Source organism: Triticum aestivum, chromosome 4A, assembly GCF_018294505.1.
Source record: "Triticum aestivum cultivar Chinese Spring chromosome 4A, IWGSC CS RefSeq v2.1, whole genome shotgun sequence".
Classification (NCBI taxonomy): domain Eukaryota; kingdom Viridiplantae; phylum Streptophyta; class Magnoliopsida; order Poales; family Poaceae; genus Triticum; species Triticum aestivum.
The window spans coordinates 484,357,607-484,375,240 of NC_057803.1; the positions used below are offsets into that span (position 1 = coordinate 484,357,607).

The 17,634-nt window shown below is 45.7% G+C and overlaps 2 protein-coding genes across 2 annotated transcripts; one reads left to right on the top strand and one right to left on the bottom strand.

Annotated features, from left to right (window-relative positions):
- The first annotated feature begins 1,748 nt into the window (after positions 1-1,748).
- Positions 1,749-7,261, top strand: LOC123086509 (putative HVA22-like protein g). Its single transcript, XM_044508269.1, has 6 exons — positions 1,749-2,004; positions 2,152-2,250; positions 5,396-5,440; positions 5,538-5,601; positions 5,700-5,906; positions 6,869-7,261. Exons 1-6 carry the CDS (start codon positions 1,973-1,975, stop codon positions 7,049-7,051), a joined length of 630 nt encoding a protein of 209 aa, XP_044364204.1. The 5' UTR covers positions 1,749-1,972; the 3' UTR covers positions 7,052-7,261.
- A 162-nt stretch (positions 7,262-7,423) lies between these two features.
- LOC123086510 (uncharacterized) lies at positions 7,424-8,254 on the bottom strand. The gene has a single exon (XM_044508270.1). The coding sequence runs from the start codon at positions 8,026-8,028 to the stop codon at positions 7,564-7,566; it is 465 nt and encodes a 154-aa protein (XP_044364205.1). The 5' UTR covers positions 8,029-8,254; the 3' UTR covers positions 7,424-7,563.
- Positions 8,255-17,634: the final 9,380 nt, after the last annotated feature.

The following is a 17,634-nucleotide window of genomic DNA, read 5'->3' on the forward strand; positions in this document are numbered from 1 at the left end:
TTGATCACGATGGCGAGGTGATGCGGCAGCGGCGGTGTGACCCCAACAGTTGGGCCTAATCTGTTGACAGAGGGTGGAGGTGCACGATGGTTCGGATGAAAATCTTGCTCGTCTTCAGTCGGAGCTGGCGGCGACGGTGCCCGTGGGTGTCGTTTCCCTCCTTGGAGGCGTCGCTATGGTGTGTCGGCATCTCCCTTTCTTGATCGGGTTGTGGTCTTCGGGCGAAAGCCTTTGGTCCGTTGCAGGACCGGCGATGGCGGCGGTGTGGCGTCGTTCCTCTGTTGACAGCATCGCAGGTGAGGACTTGGCTTAGGTACTGTTTGTGGTTCTCCGGTGCTTGCCGCTGTTCGAGCTGATCTTCATGGGCGCTATGCACGCAGCCACCGGCGTATCCAAGACGATGGCTTTCACGGGTCCGACCGAGTCCTGCTATCCACTCGCCGTCTCCTCTTAGGCATCCAAGGGTGGGTAGTGCGTTGGCAAGGAGTTTCCGGTTAGAGTTGTTGCTTCGAGGAGGCCGGCTTTTGTTGTGACGCGGCTAGATGATTGGTCTAGGACAGGCATTTTGTGTTGTGTTTGTATTTGTCGTGATGGAGTGTGGAGTTCGAGCTATACTTGTTGTTCGCAACAAGTTATAGTTTCTTGTATAATATTTTTGTCTTCTATAAAAATATGATACGCCTAGGCGTACTCTCAAAAAAAAAAGGAATGCACGTAATCTGTCAAAAAGAAAAAGGAAAGCAGAGAGGCATGCATAACTTGTGAATGTATACATAGTAAACCTGGGCAAACGTCGGGCCGGGCCGGGTTTCGGGCCGGGCTTGTAAAAGCCCGACCTTCATTTCTCAAGCCCGAGCCCGGCCCGAAGCCCGAAATACTCTCTGAAATCAAGCCCGAGCCCGGCCCGAAATCAAGCCCGAAGCCCGAAAGCCCGGCCCGAACGCTGTTTTTTAGTACGCGTACGTGCAAGCCCAGCCCGAAGCCCGAAAGCCCGGCCCGAAAAATAGAAAAAGACAAGCCCGAGCCCGGCCCGAACTACCTTTCGGGCTGCAAAACAAAGCACGAGCCGGCCCGAGTGTCAAGCCCGGCCCGGCCCGGCCCGGGTTTTTCGGGCCGGGCTCGGGCCGGGTCGTCGGGCCCGGCTGCCCATGCTCGGGTTTAATACATAGTACTCTCGCTAGATGTGCAGGAGCGATGACGATCACGGACGTCCCGCGTGCATGAATTTATACGAGGAGGTTGAACCGTTGAACAGCTAAACTATTACTCCCTCTATTCTAAAATATAGTGCGCCCGCGCTTTTCAAGGTTGAACTTTGACCATAAATTTAACGAACGAGACCGACTGCGGCGGGAGAAAAAATTACATAATTAAAAACTTCTTTCGAATACAAATCCATTGATATAACTTTTGCGCCCGCCGCAATCAGTCTTGATAGTTAAACTTACTGTCAAAATTAAAGCATGTGGATAAAAAAAGCACTACATTATGGAACGAAGGGAGTACTGTACTTACTAGCATGCAGCGATGACCAAGAAAAGATACCGCGACCTCCATCTCCTGGGTCCTAGGCCCCCACAACAAGAGAGTAAGTACAGGGCCACTGACACAACTGAACAGAACAGAAGCGTCGGTGCAGAGCAAACACGCGTCCGGGTGGATATACCGGTGAAACTAAAAGCCACGTCACGGGCCCACCTGCAGTGGGACTCGTGTGCCCTGTGCCCTCGGCAAAACTCCTCGCCTCGTAGCGTCGCAGTCGCAGTCGCGTCTCCTCTTCCTCGCTTCTGCTTCCACGTTCAGTCTCCCTTCCCTTCTTCAGGAAGCAAACAGCCGCTCGATCCTCCACGCAAATCCCCGCCTCTGGAGAACCTCAACGATTCCGGCCGGCTACTCCGTCGCGGCAGGGCGGAGGCCGACGCTCGCCGCCGCCGCAAACCCGCGCGCGCGCTGCCCGCTCCAGCCCGGCGAGATGCTGGGGGAGTTCCTCTCCAGGGTCCTCCTGTAAGTCCTCTGCTACTCCGTTCCATCGCTCTCGCCGTACCCGTTGGACCGACCGATCAATGGGGGAATGCATGTGAACGAATGAATGAATGATCCGATGTCGTGCGCGTGGCTCCTGGCGAACCGGGGACGCCATTGACGCTGCAGGCTGCTGTTCGGGTACGCGATGCCGGCGTTCGAGTGCTTCAAGACGGTGGAGGCGCGCCCCAACGACGCGCACATGCTCCGCTTCTGGTGCCAATACTGGTACGTTCTCCAACATTTGGTCAACCAACTTTACCACTGACCCAACGCCATTAGAATTCAGAAATGGATCGGTTGCCTGGTTCACCTGCTTGTGCTTCTACTCTCTGCTCGTCGAGTCGAACTGTTTTTTTTTCCTTCGAAAAAAAAAACAGAGGAGGAAGCGTGAGATGCAAAACTTGGATGGGTTGCGTTGCTTTTCTCCTTCTTCTTTCCACTTATGTGATACCATGCATGATGGTAACTTTAGTTCTCGTTCTTTCAGCCTTTTTATTGATGGCCTTGTTTTTTTATGTGTATCTCGGCAAAGGTTCATGTGCGGCGATATAATGCCAACTTTTCTTTTCTGCATCACTTTAATTTTGTTTAGATAAGGTGCAGTTTTAGGTGGATGTTAGGTGTCTGAGATACTTTCCACTGCTGACTCTGACGACATATTATCGGCAAATTATGAGTAGCTGATTTAGGAGATGCTCCTACATTATTGATCACTATATGTCCAATTGTGTGCTGCTTGGCGTTTTGGCATTATAATAAAGGTGCGCACTAGTATATTATTCCACATTTGCGCCCTATGTCTCTAGACACCGGAGGCGTAATAGTACAATTTGATCATATATCAATGCGCTGTTCTGAGCAGGTGGTGTATTGCACTGGAATTTTAGGTCTCTAGAGTTGTTCAGTTGTATGGTCCTGAATTCATGTTACAATTTGCCATGCAAAAATAGCCAGAAATGTGGATACCCAATCAGTAAAATAGCAAAAGGTTGATTATAATCATCAATTACTATAATCTACTTTTTTTATTTTCCAGGAGCTTTATAAATTCATACCGTTTTTTGCGGGAATTATAAATTCATGCCTAGTTGTGAAAGTCAATAAAGGGGCACATATAATGGACTATTAACTTGTAGCGAAACAACTGATGAGTACCTAGGTGCAGGTAAAATTCCGATGGTTTAGTTGCAAGAGAGAAGTGCCTAAAATCATGTGGACGTGGAGTCAGTAATGGCTAGAGATATAAAATATCATGTTGCCTCACTGTTCCAAGTTGTTTCTGCATGTAATGCTCTTCTTTCAACTGACATTATCTGATTTGTTTGTATGTTACTACTTCTATGATTGTGCCTTTAGTCTTTACCATACTTAACCTTCGACTCTATCAATCTACATTCGGAAAAAAAATGTGTAGTGACCTAATGGGTTCCTTGTAGTGACTGTTGTCCAGACTTTGTTAGAACCTTGGAAAATCACTCCTACGTTGGGGCAAAATCAGACCATGGCACCCCCAACTCATCAACAAAGCAATGAAGAGTGAAGATAAAGCCTTGAAAGCAAAAATTTATGTGATATCCTTTAGGCCTTGTTCGGTTAGACTGGGTTTGGAGTGGTTTGAAAGAGATTGGAGGGGATTAAATCCCTTGCAAGTCAAAATCTACCTCAAACCCCCCCCAATCCCCTCCAATCCCTGTGGGGAGGGGATTAAACGAACAGGGCCTTAGCTTTTTTTTTGCGGGGTAGTGATTTCCTTTAGCTTGACCTGCCCAAGAAATTGTTTGTGGTTGCACCATGAAAGGAGAGTCTGTAAATAATGGAATATTTAAGGAATGATGCTAGAACAGATTCCTTATAATCGTTCCCAATATACACCACAAGAAAAAAACAGTAGTCCTTATATTTTGTGCACACACGCTGACAAACAGCGCGTATAAGTGAACCACTTGTCAGTATCCTATGATTTTTTAAGGAATGAGCCTCATATTCCTTAAATGTAAGGAATATGGTGGTGGTTTAAGATTTGAAGGATAAGAATAAGTGAGAGTGAGTATTTTCTGCACAGTGGTTCTTTTTAAGAAATGGTGGTGTTTCCAAGAAATCTGCTACAGATGCACTTAGTGCCATAAACTGTAATTTTTTTTTTAAATTTGTCGGGCTATTTTAAATGCATTGTTACACACCAGCTAGTATGGGTGAAACCGATGCGACTACAATCGGATAAGCTTAAATTGTATCCTATTTTACATTCTTTTCGAAATTGGAAGCAGGACATATAGTGGTCGGATGTAGTCCAATATCGAACTCTATCGGATTATGTTGGATTCGAACATGGTATGATGATGGATGAGACTTTGGTTGGAAACAAACATACACCACATGCTGATGCGATGAATTAAAATTAATAAAAAACATATGATTAAAGACCAAAATGTTATACAATGTGGCTTAACAATTCAAGACACGTATGTCTAAACAGAGATATTGCCAACAAAACTACACGGGTACACATAATTTGAACGGGTACACATAATACAAACGTATATGCAATTAACATATTTTAAACTAAAATTATATTACCTCCTTTCAGGTTTATTAGGCCAGCACATATCCCTAGATTAACAATTTGAACAATGTAGTACAAATTATGTATCCCAAAAAGTATATCATCAGAAACTTCAAATGGTATATTTTCTAGTTGTATAAATTTTAGGATATATTACTTGCATTATAATGGTTAAATTTTCAATCTAGGGATAAGTGCAGGCCTACTAAACTGAAAGGAGGTATTATAATTTTATTTTAAAATATGTTAATTAATATTATTAATATAGAAAATACCCACTCTAGCAGATTTAATATTTATGTGTTAGATAAACAATTAGCTATTATTAATATTTATGCACACAAAACACACATACAGTACAATACTAGAAGGTGGTAATAGTCTATAATAAAATACTAATAAGCATATGTGCTATCTGATAGTCAAAGATAACATCCACATATTGTAAGTTAATAGTTTAGTTTGTTACCAAATCGTTTAACCATATTTGAAAGGTTGGACAATCCGACTATAAGAATTAGGATTATACTGATACCATTGTATATTAGTGACAATAATCAATAAATCATACTATACCTTATCCTAACAACCCGGGCTTGGGTTCAGAACAGATGATGTTCAGATGTCAAATGTCTTACCATATCTGAAACCGTAGGATTTAAAAAAAGTTTTTGATGTAAAATTATCTTAATAACCATTTTCATCTTTACTGGCCAGCACTTTTGTGCTTAAGCTTGTCGTCTCTTCTTGTGCTGAATCTAAGTATGTGTTGCCCTCCTAATAATTAAGTTGGTGGACACTTTTCAGGATCATAGTGGCCATGGTGATAGCCGTCGAGAGCTTCATCTCATGGTCAGCTAAATCAATTCCATTTGCAAGATCTTTTCCCCGCTCTGTTTCAAAGCTCCCTTCTCATCTGTGCACGCATGCTATAATTTGTCGATACCAGGATGCCGATGTACGGAGAAATCAAGCTGGCTTTCTTTGTGTACCTGTGGTACCCCAAGACAAAGGTGAGGAAGCACATCCATTCCTTAACATTTCCCCCAAGAAAACCGAAAAACAAGACACAGCAACAATTGCATGATCTTCTTCTTATATGGACCTTCAGGGCAGCGACATCGTGTACGACACCTTCCTCCGGCCCATGGTGATGCAGTACGAGCCGAACATCGAGCAGAGGCTGCTGCATCTGAGAGCCAGATCGGGGCAGCTGCTCACCTTCTACATTCAGAACTTCGCTGATAAAGGGACGGCCTTCTTCATGGATGTCCTGCGATCCGTCGTTTCTGACGAACCTGCAGCATCAGTTTCAGAGGTAACTAGACAAGTGATTACCCCGTCAAACACAAACATTAACTTTATCTATATATATAGACAGTCATCTCTGTTCTCTTGCATGGTGGCATAACGCAGGTAGTATAGCTCATAGTACTTCGTAGTAGTTTGATGTCGTCTCTTACGATGAGATTTGAACTATTTTTCATTCCTCATCAGTTGCTCTGCTCCTCATCTAATGGCACAGCCAGAAATCGTGTACCAATAAAGCCTCCACCACTCCAGATCTGTTGTAATTCCAACTACCGTCAAACAAAATTGCTAGGCAATAAATTAACATTCCCGTTTCTGCTAGACCAACCCCTCACAGGTCCTCCTCTCCCACTGTACCCACTTTGGCAAAAATTTCCATCTATGGGCAGTGCCAACTAATAGTACCAAGGCCAGAGCGAGCACTATCTGGCCAGAGTGCCTCCTATTCCTTCTCTGTATCGAATAAATCGATGACCCGACGAAGAGTATGAAACCCACTGCCTGCACTTCATAATAATATGAAAATTGGCGGTGTATATCAGACTAGATGTAGCACCTCTGTTATGTATTCTTATTAGTAATAAGATATATAAACGAGACCCAAATTGGGTGCGCAGCTTCGCTGGCTGCAGGCTACTCATCCCCTTGTGCTCGATCTTTTAACTCGTGATGACGTATCTAGCCCAAGCACATCACCTCGCTGATCGTTGTCAGCTCTCACTGCTTTTGGTCCAAACCTGGGCCCAGAGGACAGACAGCGACGGCCAACATAGGAAGCCGTCGTCGTGGCTCGCGCGCACGTTCCGCGAGAGCATCAAGCTTGAGGATAGACTCGTGCCCCACCAACCAATCGGCCATGTGCGTGCACGAATCTTGAAGGTGCAACGTTAGCAGTACTAGGGACGATGTTATTTGACAATGATCAGTTCTCTCATCTCTGATCTCTTCAACATTTTGCATGTGCGCCAGAGGAACAAGAAGTCGTCCGGGTGGAGCCCCTTCGCCACCAAACGCCGGCCGCCGTCGCCTCCGCCACAAGAGTCCATCTTCGGCGGCCCCGCCGACCTTGACGCCGCCGCCGTGGCCCAGGTTATCCGCGCTTCCATGGCCGGCGCCAAGCCGGCCCGGCGACAGTACAGTGGGAAGTACTAACGCGCTGGGAGAAGTAGTTGCTCCAGAGGCAAGTACTAGGGGATGATCATGTACATAGATTGGATTAAACAGTGAAAGAAGGCACAGGTGGTCTAATGGAGAGTACATAGCAAATTAAATCCAATGTGAAGTTTACACTTGGGTGACTGTATGATGAACATGATAGAATTTGCTTTTCCTTTCCATTGTTGAATCTCGTTTTCTCCTGCACGATTTGTTCTTCGGATCGCCATCATAAATCTTCGAGTTCACGGCAACCGAAAAAGACGAACAAGATAGTAGACTAAAAAATAGCTAGCCTTGTGTTGGTGTTGGAGATAATCATCTTTTGTTCTTATAATCCTACCAAAATATTTACATGAATTGCAACCATGATCAAAACTCGAACAAGTCGATTGCTTCTTCTGTTCTAAATACACGGACACGGAGAAAAGAGCGAGAAAAAGGACTGGAAACGACAAGCAAGAGAGGCAAAAAAAAGTTGACCAAGAACCGTAAGGCTCACGCCGAGGTCACCGCGTGAAGAACGCCCCGACAAAGCCGAGACAGCCGAGGACAAGGCGGCAGAGGGGGCCGCGCCTCCGCCGGCGCAACCTGCCGGGGTCCTCCCGCGCGGATGGCGTGAGCTGCAGGTACGCGTACGCCGCGTGCTTCACGAGCGGGTGGCGTATCATGTGCACGTCCCCGCCGCCTCCGGCCCCGTCCGCGGGGGAGTGAGCCTGCTTGGCCGCGGCGTACTCGGGCGACGAGATGATGTCGCGGAGGCTGGTGTATCCCCCCTCCTCGCCGCTGGGGATCTCGATCTCCGGCGGCACCCACCGCCCCTTCATCCCGGACGAGCTACTCTTCTTGGCCGGGCGCCAGTGCCGGAGCTCGAAGTCGCCGGTGGTAGCACCCGCCCCGTTCGCCAGCCGGTGCCGCCGCCGCAGCGGCGACCGTGACGGAGGCTCCAGCACGGCTGCCACCGCCGTTACCATGGCGCGATCAGTTGGGATCGCGCACAGCTGGTGGCGCTGCCTGGTGCGAGCTGGAGCAGGGGAGGAGAAGATTTCTCGTTGTGTCTTTTCAACAGAAAAAGAAGATTTCTCGTAGTGGAGACGAATAATTCCAGAGCGGGTTGTTTTATAGTAGTACTACTAGTATATAGAACTGGAAAATGATTGGCTGGGGGGAGGTGGATCGGCCCACATGGCAGTGGGAAAGTAGACGTGGGTGTGCCTGAGAAATGGTGAGGAATTAGGGAGGGACAGGAGTGGGAGACGGGTGAGGATTTTCGGGCGTGGACGGCGAGACGGCGGCCTGGTGCGTGGCGATGCCTGGGTGGGGCCCGCTACGCGGCGAATTGTTGGGCCCACGTCGTCCATGGCCACGGCTATTTGTGTTTGAACTTTGAAGATGAAGATGTAGCCGTGGTCAACACGGATATATCACGGGCTCCATTTCGTTTTCGAAAACGAGAGATGGTTACAACGCGGAAAAAAGTATACAAAGAAAAGAAAAGTGGCCAGACTCGCTGTCTCGGAGAGACATCTATTTTAATGAAGGATCCGAATAGCTAGCCATCGTCAACTGTAGGGAGGTGCTTGGTTCGACCAATTTGTATCGTTATCTGATTACACCGCATTCTCATACTGTTAATCGCGTTTGGTTTGGTCAGCTCGTAAACCAATAACGAGGTAAATAGTTCATGCCCTCAAGTCGGTTCCATCGATCAATCCCTCTGCCAGCGATCCCCTCTGCCACGATTCTTCTACGTCAAATCAAGCACTGCAGGGGGTGGCGATGGATAACCGATCTCGGTGGCGCCATGCGAAGAGCACCACAATGATGGCCTTCATCGACCCCCTTCTCTACTCGTGGTGCCGCTTCATCTTCGGACCACATGTTATCCTTCTCCAGCGTTCTCTTCCGCTCTCTAATTGTCCTTCATCTCCCCTCCAGTTTTCAGTTGTATTCAGGTTTTATTGCACAAACAAATGCTATGAAGTAAATCATACCTTTATTGATCGGAACCAAACAAAATAGTAGCTGAATCAGTTACGCCCATTCTCCACTGTAACCTCATATGAGTCCCTTTGTCGTCACCATTGTGTGAACCAATGCCTCCTAGGAGGAACCTGGGTGAACGAGTCGTTCATCTCAGGAAGAGCAGTCAAACAAACCATTGTGTTCCCTTTTCGACGTCCGATGCAGCGCTTGTCCATGTGAACCCTCAGCTGTCACATGAAGCATCTAGGGGAAAAGAGCTAAGCCTAATTAGGTCATTTTTTAAAACTTCGCGAAAAAGTAAATAAATCCGGTGCATAAATTGCCATGATGTACTCTCATTTGTTCTAAAAAACCATGAAAAATAAAATAAAATTGATGCATGCTATACTTTATGAAACTGCCATCCTCTAGAAGTCAACCATTGTATATTTAAAACCAAAATATGACATGTTATGTACCAAAACCAAAATTATCATGCTCTAATTTGTTAAACATCATAATTGGTCCAATGGGAACTTCAAGAGAAAAAATGTTTTATCCAGATATGTCCAATCAAATTGCCATGGTCCAAAGATGAAAAAAAATTGTAAAAGGCGCAAAAAATTGCCAAGAGTATAATTAATAAAATTTATATGCTCTTAATAAGAAAAATTGACATGTTCTTAGTAATAAAATTGTCATGCTCTTAATAATAAAATTGCCATGAAATAATTGATAAAACTTCCCAAAGGCCATGGTAACATTACAAAAAAGACCTAGAATTGCCATGTTTGGAGGACAAAACAATATGGATTTTTCATGGGATCATGAGAATTTTTTTTCTCTAAAAATTACCATGTGTACAAAACAAACTTGACATGTGAAAAACTTTACAAAAAAATGTTTAAACATTGCCATGTGACAAGTCCAAAAAAATTATAAATATGACATGTACTTTTTCTTTGAAAAATTGTCATGTACCTAAAACAATAAGATTGCATATTTTCTCCACCAAGTAAAATGGAAAATGACAAGGCTGTGTTCGCTTCACAGGATTTTGAAACTTTTCCAGAGGAATGTTCATTCCATAGTTTTATTTGTAGCGTTTGGATCAAAGGAAACATCTACAATACCCCTATGGGAAGGTTCGCTCATAGTGGTCATTCCAAAGGATTGTGTAAATCTGGTCTGGTCTCTTTTTTGGGCGGAGGCTTGAGGCAGCCACCGTGCAAACTGAATAAAAAAAATACTTTCACATGGCAGTGAGAGAAGCTAAACCGGCATGCAGTGAATAAAATATTATATATTGTTGCATTACTAGTACGAATACAGGGTTTCCAATGAACCGAACACCTCTCCTTTTCCCTTTAGTCTGTTTTTGGTCACGCAGGATTGCACTATACAACCAACTCCATTCATGCACTTTTTTATATTCTTTTGTTTATCTGACCTGTGTACCGAACAGGGCCTAAAAGGAGGAAATCATTCCTGGACTTTTTGAATCCATGTGGACTGACATTATACTGGCTGGGCCTCTGGATGGAAGCTTTACGAGCTAGCCAATCCGGTGGGCACTCTGTTGCGAATGAGTTTTCATATATAACCTAGCGAGGTCCTTTGTACCAAGATCCATGCAGGTGATCCGGTGACAGGCATAGCGTTCGCTTGAACATGCTAGAAAGTTGATGTTCGCCCAATATCATTTTCGTTAATGAACTGCTATTTTCTATCATTTGATTTAAAGCATGCAAATTCTTTTTCTAGCGCATCCTAGCGCGTGGTCGTCGTTTTTTTGCATGGGCGCTTTCTGTGTCATTAGGTTTACTAGTAAATGTGTGCGTTCAATGCACATTCATATTATGCAAGACATTAGCTGTATTGCTCACCATTAGGCAAGATATAAATTGCATGTTAATATTAGATATGATATAATTACTTGGTTAATGATGACACTGATATTATGCATGATATTAATTAGTAGATGGTGCTACATATGTTTAGTTCTAGACATGTTTAACTTTAAACACCGAAGCGACGTAGACTATTGAATAGATGTGGTTGAACGGATGAGATTTATTGGATCTCCGCGACTCGCTCTTTTTATATTGATACACATGTGTTGGGCCGTTTGGACCTTTTGGTTTTCATGTTTTTTTGGGGCAGCTATTTTCCCATGTTTGTTGTGCTGCGATGTTTGTATTTTTCTTTACTTCATTTACTGAAGATCGTCTCAAGAAAAAGAATTTCATTTTTTGAAGAGAGTTCTTTTTGTTCGAAAATACTGCAGAGAGTTCTCTCTCAACAAAAATGAAGAAAGTGGTTGAGTACAAATATTTACATTAAAGAGGAGTTGGTATGTTCGTCTCATCTCCTCCCCGTTCCCCCTACATTGATTTTCTTCTCTTCATGCCTCCATGGTTTCTGTAGATTTTTTTCAATAATCTCAATCGATGATGCAAAAAATAAAAACAAAGATGCATAGAGTAACATGAATAATCTGAACCAAGTTGGTGCTTTCCTTTCCTTGTCCTACCCATTTCCTCAAAACAAAAAATAACGTACATAGAGTAAATTCGAGCAATCTAAACCAACTTGGTACTTTCCTTTCCTTTTCTTATCCTACTCGTTACCTCCCTCGACTCACTTGCTATTTTTTCTGCCGTACCTATCCCACATTCGTGAGATCTTGCAGTAATATGGAAACTAATTTTTTTTTCTAATTGACAAATTGAGACATAGTACTCCTGTCTTTGCATTCCCCATACTACAAGGAAATTCAATATTCGGTCAGGTGCCCTGTCTAATACATTATTGTATATCAAACGAAATCTTCCTACACATATGTATGCCATGTTGTAATACACGAGCAGTTTAGTTGCCCCATAAATGGTGAGGAATTATGGAGGGACAAGAGCGGCATTACAAATGACCCGTGAGGCTTTTGTTTCACCCCGTAAATGTATGGCCATTGTTGGCATGGGGCGGCAGTAAGGTGTGGTGGTTCCAAAATAATCTCGTATTTTGAATTTCTGTTTTTATCGCAGGGAAACATCCTAAGACGAGATATTTAGAAAATATGTTTTTCTGAGTTTTTCGCAAAACTTACATGACCAATTGCATGTCCACTCTTGGACGCACAACTGGATGTGTTACAACCCGTGCACAATTGCACGCATCGCAACTGCAAAGGATGCAACACACCTGAAACTTAGTGGGAGGGAGGTGTCGCTAGGATGGGACGGACATGCATGTTGGGTTGTTCCATTTTTAAAATTTCATTTTCTTCATTTTCAATTGCATGAAAGTAAGTAAACAACATCTCAAGCTGAGGTCCACCTTGCCATCATACATGTAGTCGATGTCGCTTTCGTACGTGCGTGTGGCGAGGGTTAGAGCATCTCCACCCCCCCCCCCCCACACACACACACCCCAAGCCCCTCAAGCCCCTAAAAATTCGGGCCAGTCACATCCCCAGAAGCTTATTTTTCGCTGGTCAGGACCGAATTTTGCGCCGGCGGACTCAGGCTGAACCCGACGCCGGGGAAAATAATTCTGGCGCGAAAACTGGTGGACCCGCCTAGTTAGCGGCCGCGCGTCGCCGAGAATCTTCATCGTCCATCGCTTCGGTTTTCCGGGAATCAATGTGAAGGCTGCCGCCGGTCAACGTTCCATTGATTCACGGGCCGCACAGTGAAGGCGCGCCGCTGCGCGTCCCGCGCCCTCCCGTCACGCCTCCACACTACCGCCGCCTGCTCACCGTCCGCTCACCGCTATAAAAGCCACCCTCCCCATCGTTGGTCGTGCACTCTATAGCCTCTCTTTTGCCGCCGACGCTCTCTGCTCTCTCCTTCACTGCTGACGCCCTCTCTCTCCTCGTCTCCTCTACGATGTTCGAGCGCTTCCCCGGCGATGGAGCGGCGGCCAATGGCTTCGGCCGCCGCCACCTGCATGAGGCGGAGGCCCGTCTCCTCTACGAGGCGGACTACCCGGCGCCGCCCGACATGCGGGTGCCGAGCGCGTGGAGGCTCAGCGCTGAACGTCGCATCGAGATCGCGCGCATCAGATCGTCGCTGCCGAAGCACGCACGGCAACAGCCGAGGTACGGCCCCGACAGCCACAACCTATGGACTGCGTACTTTGAGCGCTGCCACGCCGACCAGCTGGCGGCCATGAACGACGTTGAACCCCGCGGCCGCCACAACTCCCAAGGGCGGTGCCAATGGTGGGTCGTCTCTGGGCTTTCAAAATCTGGCCAGGTAAGAGAAAGTTCAAAACTCACGAGAAAGGATAATAACACTCAGATATGAGAGAGAGAGAGAAAGATAAGTAATAACGAACGTCATAATTACATATATCTAATGCATTATTAGTGAAAATAGTTTTGGACACTAGACACAACAAGGACTGATAGCAAGGTTATCATACACACAGTCCTGCTTCAATAGCACACTGTCTGGACCCGAGATCAGCATTATGCAACTCTAGCCATTCCAATAGGAAATGCATATCAATGATTCCAAGGCCCTCCAAGCAACATGCACGTTATATCCATACACACACACACAACATGCACGGCGTCTGGGTGAGAACACCAAGTATTGTCAGTCCCCGAGTAGGCAAATCAGGACCTAACAATTTTCCAAAACAATGAGGCGGCAAGCATCCCGCCAGCCGGCCGTCTGGCTCTAGGCCGGCTGGGCATGGCAGTAAGGCTCGACCCAGCCAGGCCGGCTCCCGCTCAGGCCGACAAGATGACCAGACAACCCCCCTCCCACGACTGGCGAACGTGGCTACAGTACTCATGTCGCCCCAACCAAGGCAGGCATGGCTACAGTGCACCCGAGACCACGCCCAGAGTAGGCGGCGGCGACCCGACGCGGTCCTGTAGCGAGTCGGTGCCCGCAATTTCGTGACGCGGGCAACGGCGTGCCACGGTGATGGGCCGTTGGTGGGTCCCAGCAGCCAGCGGGCCCTACTGGCCAGCATGAGGTGATGACACCGAGGTCCCACACCCATGTATCTTTACCATTGTAACGGGGCCCGGTCTACAAGACCCCCAGGAGCCCTCCATGCAGGGATCATCTTCTTCCCCCGCACGCAATCCTTTACACACACAACCAGGAGAAGGAAAGAGCTACCTCTTCTTCCTCCTCCCATCAAACAGGTCTAGGAGCGCATTGTAATCACTCTATGAGATCCATCTAGTAGATCCGGCAGGACTAGGGGTTTTACCTCCCCCGGAGGGCCCTGAACATGGGTACATCGCGAGTCCCTCTCCTCTTGTCCCCGATCTTGCCTCCGGAACCCTCCGGCGTCCTTCGGCACCAACCACGTTCGATAAGCCTACTCATGGCATCTGCCGTGAGCACACCACGACAATTCGTGCCCACCATGGGGTCGTCCGCGGCGTCGGCCGAAGATTCATTCCGGACGAGACCCTTCACTCCCACCGGCGAGCTCATCGCGCACGGCTTGTGAAGGAAATATGCCCTAGAGGCAATAATAAAGTTATTATTTATTTCCTTATATCATGATAAATGTTTATTATTCATGCTAGAATTGTATTAACCAGAAACATAATTTCTTTTAATGGAGCATGGTATAGTTGGTACTCCTGGATCTCCAAGTTTCTTTGGTATTTCACCCTTAAAAGTATAATTAGCAAGCATGGTGGAAATTCCAGCTTTCGGAATCTTTCTTTTATTAGTAACAATTTCCCTTCATATATTTAGCATAAGGATTCATTTTAAGCATACCAGTCAAACGCATACGCAAAAAGATAGGTCTAATCATTTCAGCAAAGCGCTCAAATTCCTCATCATCCTTTTTCTTGGATGGTTTAGGAGGAAAAGGCATGGGTTTCTGAACCCATGGTTCTCTTTCTTTACCGCGCTTCCTAGCAACAAAGTCTCTCTTATCATAATGTTGATTCTTTGATTGTGGGTTATCAAGATCAACAACAGGTTCAATCTCTACATCATTATCATTGCTAGGTTGAGCATCAACATGAACATCATCATTAACATTATCACTTGGTTCATGTTCATTACCAGATTGTGTTTCAACATCAGAAATAGAAATATCATTGGGGTTCTCAGGTGTGTCAACAACAGGTTCACTAGAAGCACGCAAAGTCCTATCATTCTTCTTTTTCTTCCTCTTAGAAGGACTAGGTGCATCAACATTAGTTCTCTGAGAATCTTGCTCAATTCTCTTAGGATGGCCCTCGGGATACAGAGGTTCCTGAGTCATTTTACCACCTCTAGTCATAACTCTAATAGCATTATCATTCTTCTTATTATTTAATTCATTGAGCAAATCATTCAGAGGTTTAAGTACTTGTTCTACTTGAGTGGTAACCATAGAAGCATGTTTACTAATAAGTTTAAGTTCACCTTTAACATTAGCCATATAATCACCCAAGTGTTCAAGCAAATCATCATTGTGTTTTAATTGTCTACCAACATAAGCATTGAAGTTTTCTTGTTTAACCATAAGTCATCAAACTCATCCAAGCATGGGCTAGCAAACTTAGTAAATGGGATTTCACATTTATCGAATCTATAGAGAGAATTTACCTTTACTACCTGTGCCGGGTTATCAAGACCATGTATTTCTTAAACAGGCGGCAAATTAAGACCATGTATTTCTTCAATAGGTGGTAAATTCTTAACATCTTCAGTTTTAATACCTTTTTCTTTCATAGATTTCTTTGCCTCTTGCATATCTTCAGGACTGAGAAATAGAATACCCCTTTTCTTCGGAGTTGGCTTAGGAGTTGGTTCAGGAAGTGTCCAATTATTTTCATTAGTCAACATATTATTCAATAGCAATTCAGCTTGATCAACAGTTCTTTCCCTGAAAACACAACCAGCACAACCATCCAGGTGGTCTCTAGAAGCATCGGTTAGTCCATTATAAAAGATATCAAGTATTTCATTTTTCTTGATAGGATGATAAGGTAAAGCATTAAGTAATCGGAGAAGCCTCCCCCAAGCTTGTGGGAGACTCTCTTCTTCAATTTGCACAAAATTATATATTTCCCTTAAGGCAGTTTGTTTCTTATGAGCGGGGAAATATTTAGCAGAGAAGTAATAAATCATATCCTAGGGACTACACACACAACCAGGATGAAGGGAATTAAACCATGTTTTAGCATCACCCTATAATGAGAACGGAAACAACTTAAGGATAAAGTAATAACGAGTTTTCTCATCATTAATGAAGAGGGTGGCTATATCATTTAATTTAGTAAGATGTGCCACAACAATTTCAAATTTATAGCCATAAAAAGGATCAGATTCAACCAAAGTAATTATCTCAGGATCGACAGAGAAATCATAATCCTTATATCTACCTAATAATAAAGGACAGAGGCTTTCATAGTTCTCCATACGACATGTGTTTATATCCGTTAATTTTGTGTAAACCTCAAAGATTGACGGCTGAGATTTAAAAGAAGGAAGATTTCTTTTTTTCATCTAAACATAATGATTCACAGGTTTCTTAGGCGAAGCACGCCCTAGAGAAGAAGGGCTGCTCGAGCACACCCATTCAATTCAGTTTTATTTCCCTATAAGAATCATGGAGGCACAAGGAGAATCGCCGGAGGGGTTCTACAAGGTTCTGTTTGCAAGGTTGGGGATGGACAACGTGGCGATCTCGTCCTGCTCAGTGTCTCCTCCAACCCTTGCCATCTCCCTGGCATCCGTCTCAGCACGCAAGCTCTTCTGATGAAGACTTTGGTAGAGTTGCCAGCGATCTTGCCCAGAAGCCCAGCATGCACCAAAGCCGTAGCCCAGCGGGTGGTGCAGGCGCATGCTTCCAGTCCAACGGCTGACGGGCTCGAAATTGGGCGCGCGGTGGCTGCACTGGCACCCAACAAGGAGCTGTTGTGTTGCTCACCGACGTCGCCTCCCTAACCCAGCCATCCTCCACTGCTCCGCTCACGGGCATGTGGAAACGGGGGACGCGACACAGCACTGGCCCGGAGGATAGCGAGGAGAGCACATGGGGTACGCGACGGGAGGCTCTGCACTGAACTCTGCGGATAAATTACTTCGAGTAAGAACTTCAGGCTTTGGTCGTACGGGTAGCAGCAGAAGCCCACATATACGATGCTGCATCATTGGTTCGACGGATGCAGTGGACGATATATGAATTTGATTCCTTCTACAGATCCGGCTGCTGGCAAATTGCACCAGGCTGTCCCTCGGTGGTTCAGTGGCACTCCAACGTGGCACACTCTTCCTCGAGTTGAAACCCCCGGTGCGGGCGTGCGCGTCTAGCAGGAGTATCTACAAGCGTCGGTTTTGCTTGATGCCTCGACACCATCGTTCGCTATATGGAGGAGGAGGGGGTTGGTAAGACCGAGGAGTACCTCGTTCTCGAGCCTGCAGCAGGCATGACCCATCGCCCGGATGAGGTACAGTTAGGCGGTCTCCCCACCACCCCCGCAACGTCCGGTGCGTGCTAGTGGAATGAGCTGCTGCTCTAGAGGCTTTAGATCGAAGCATGAATTTTTCCATATGTTAACCTGCATGCCGTGTTGCTGACTTGCCTGAATGATTCATTTTGGAGCTTCAACCAAACCTACAAATTGAGATGAATATTCA

Excerpts from the sequence above, each read along its gene's own strand:
- LOC123086509 (XM_044508269.1), top strand. The coding sequence starts at position 1,973 with ATGCTGGGGGAGTTCCTCTCCAGGGTCCTCCT. Across the intron at positions 2,251-5,395 it reads CGCTTCTGGTGCCAATACTG|GATCATAGTGGCCATGGTGA; the intron begins GTACGTTCTCCA and ends GACACTTTTCAG. Across the intron at positions 5,441-5,537 it reads GTCGAGAGCTTCATCTCATG|GATGCCGATGTACGGAGAAA; the intron begins GTCAGCTAAATC and ends TGTCGATACCAG.
- LOC123086510 (XM_044508270.1), bottom strand. The coding sequence starts at position 8,028 with ATGGTAACGGCGGTGGCAGCCGTGCTGGAGCCTCCGTCACGGTCGCCG.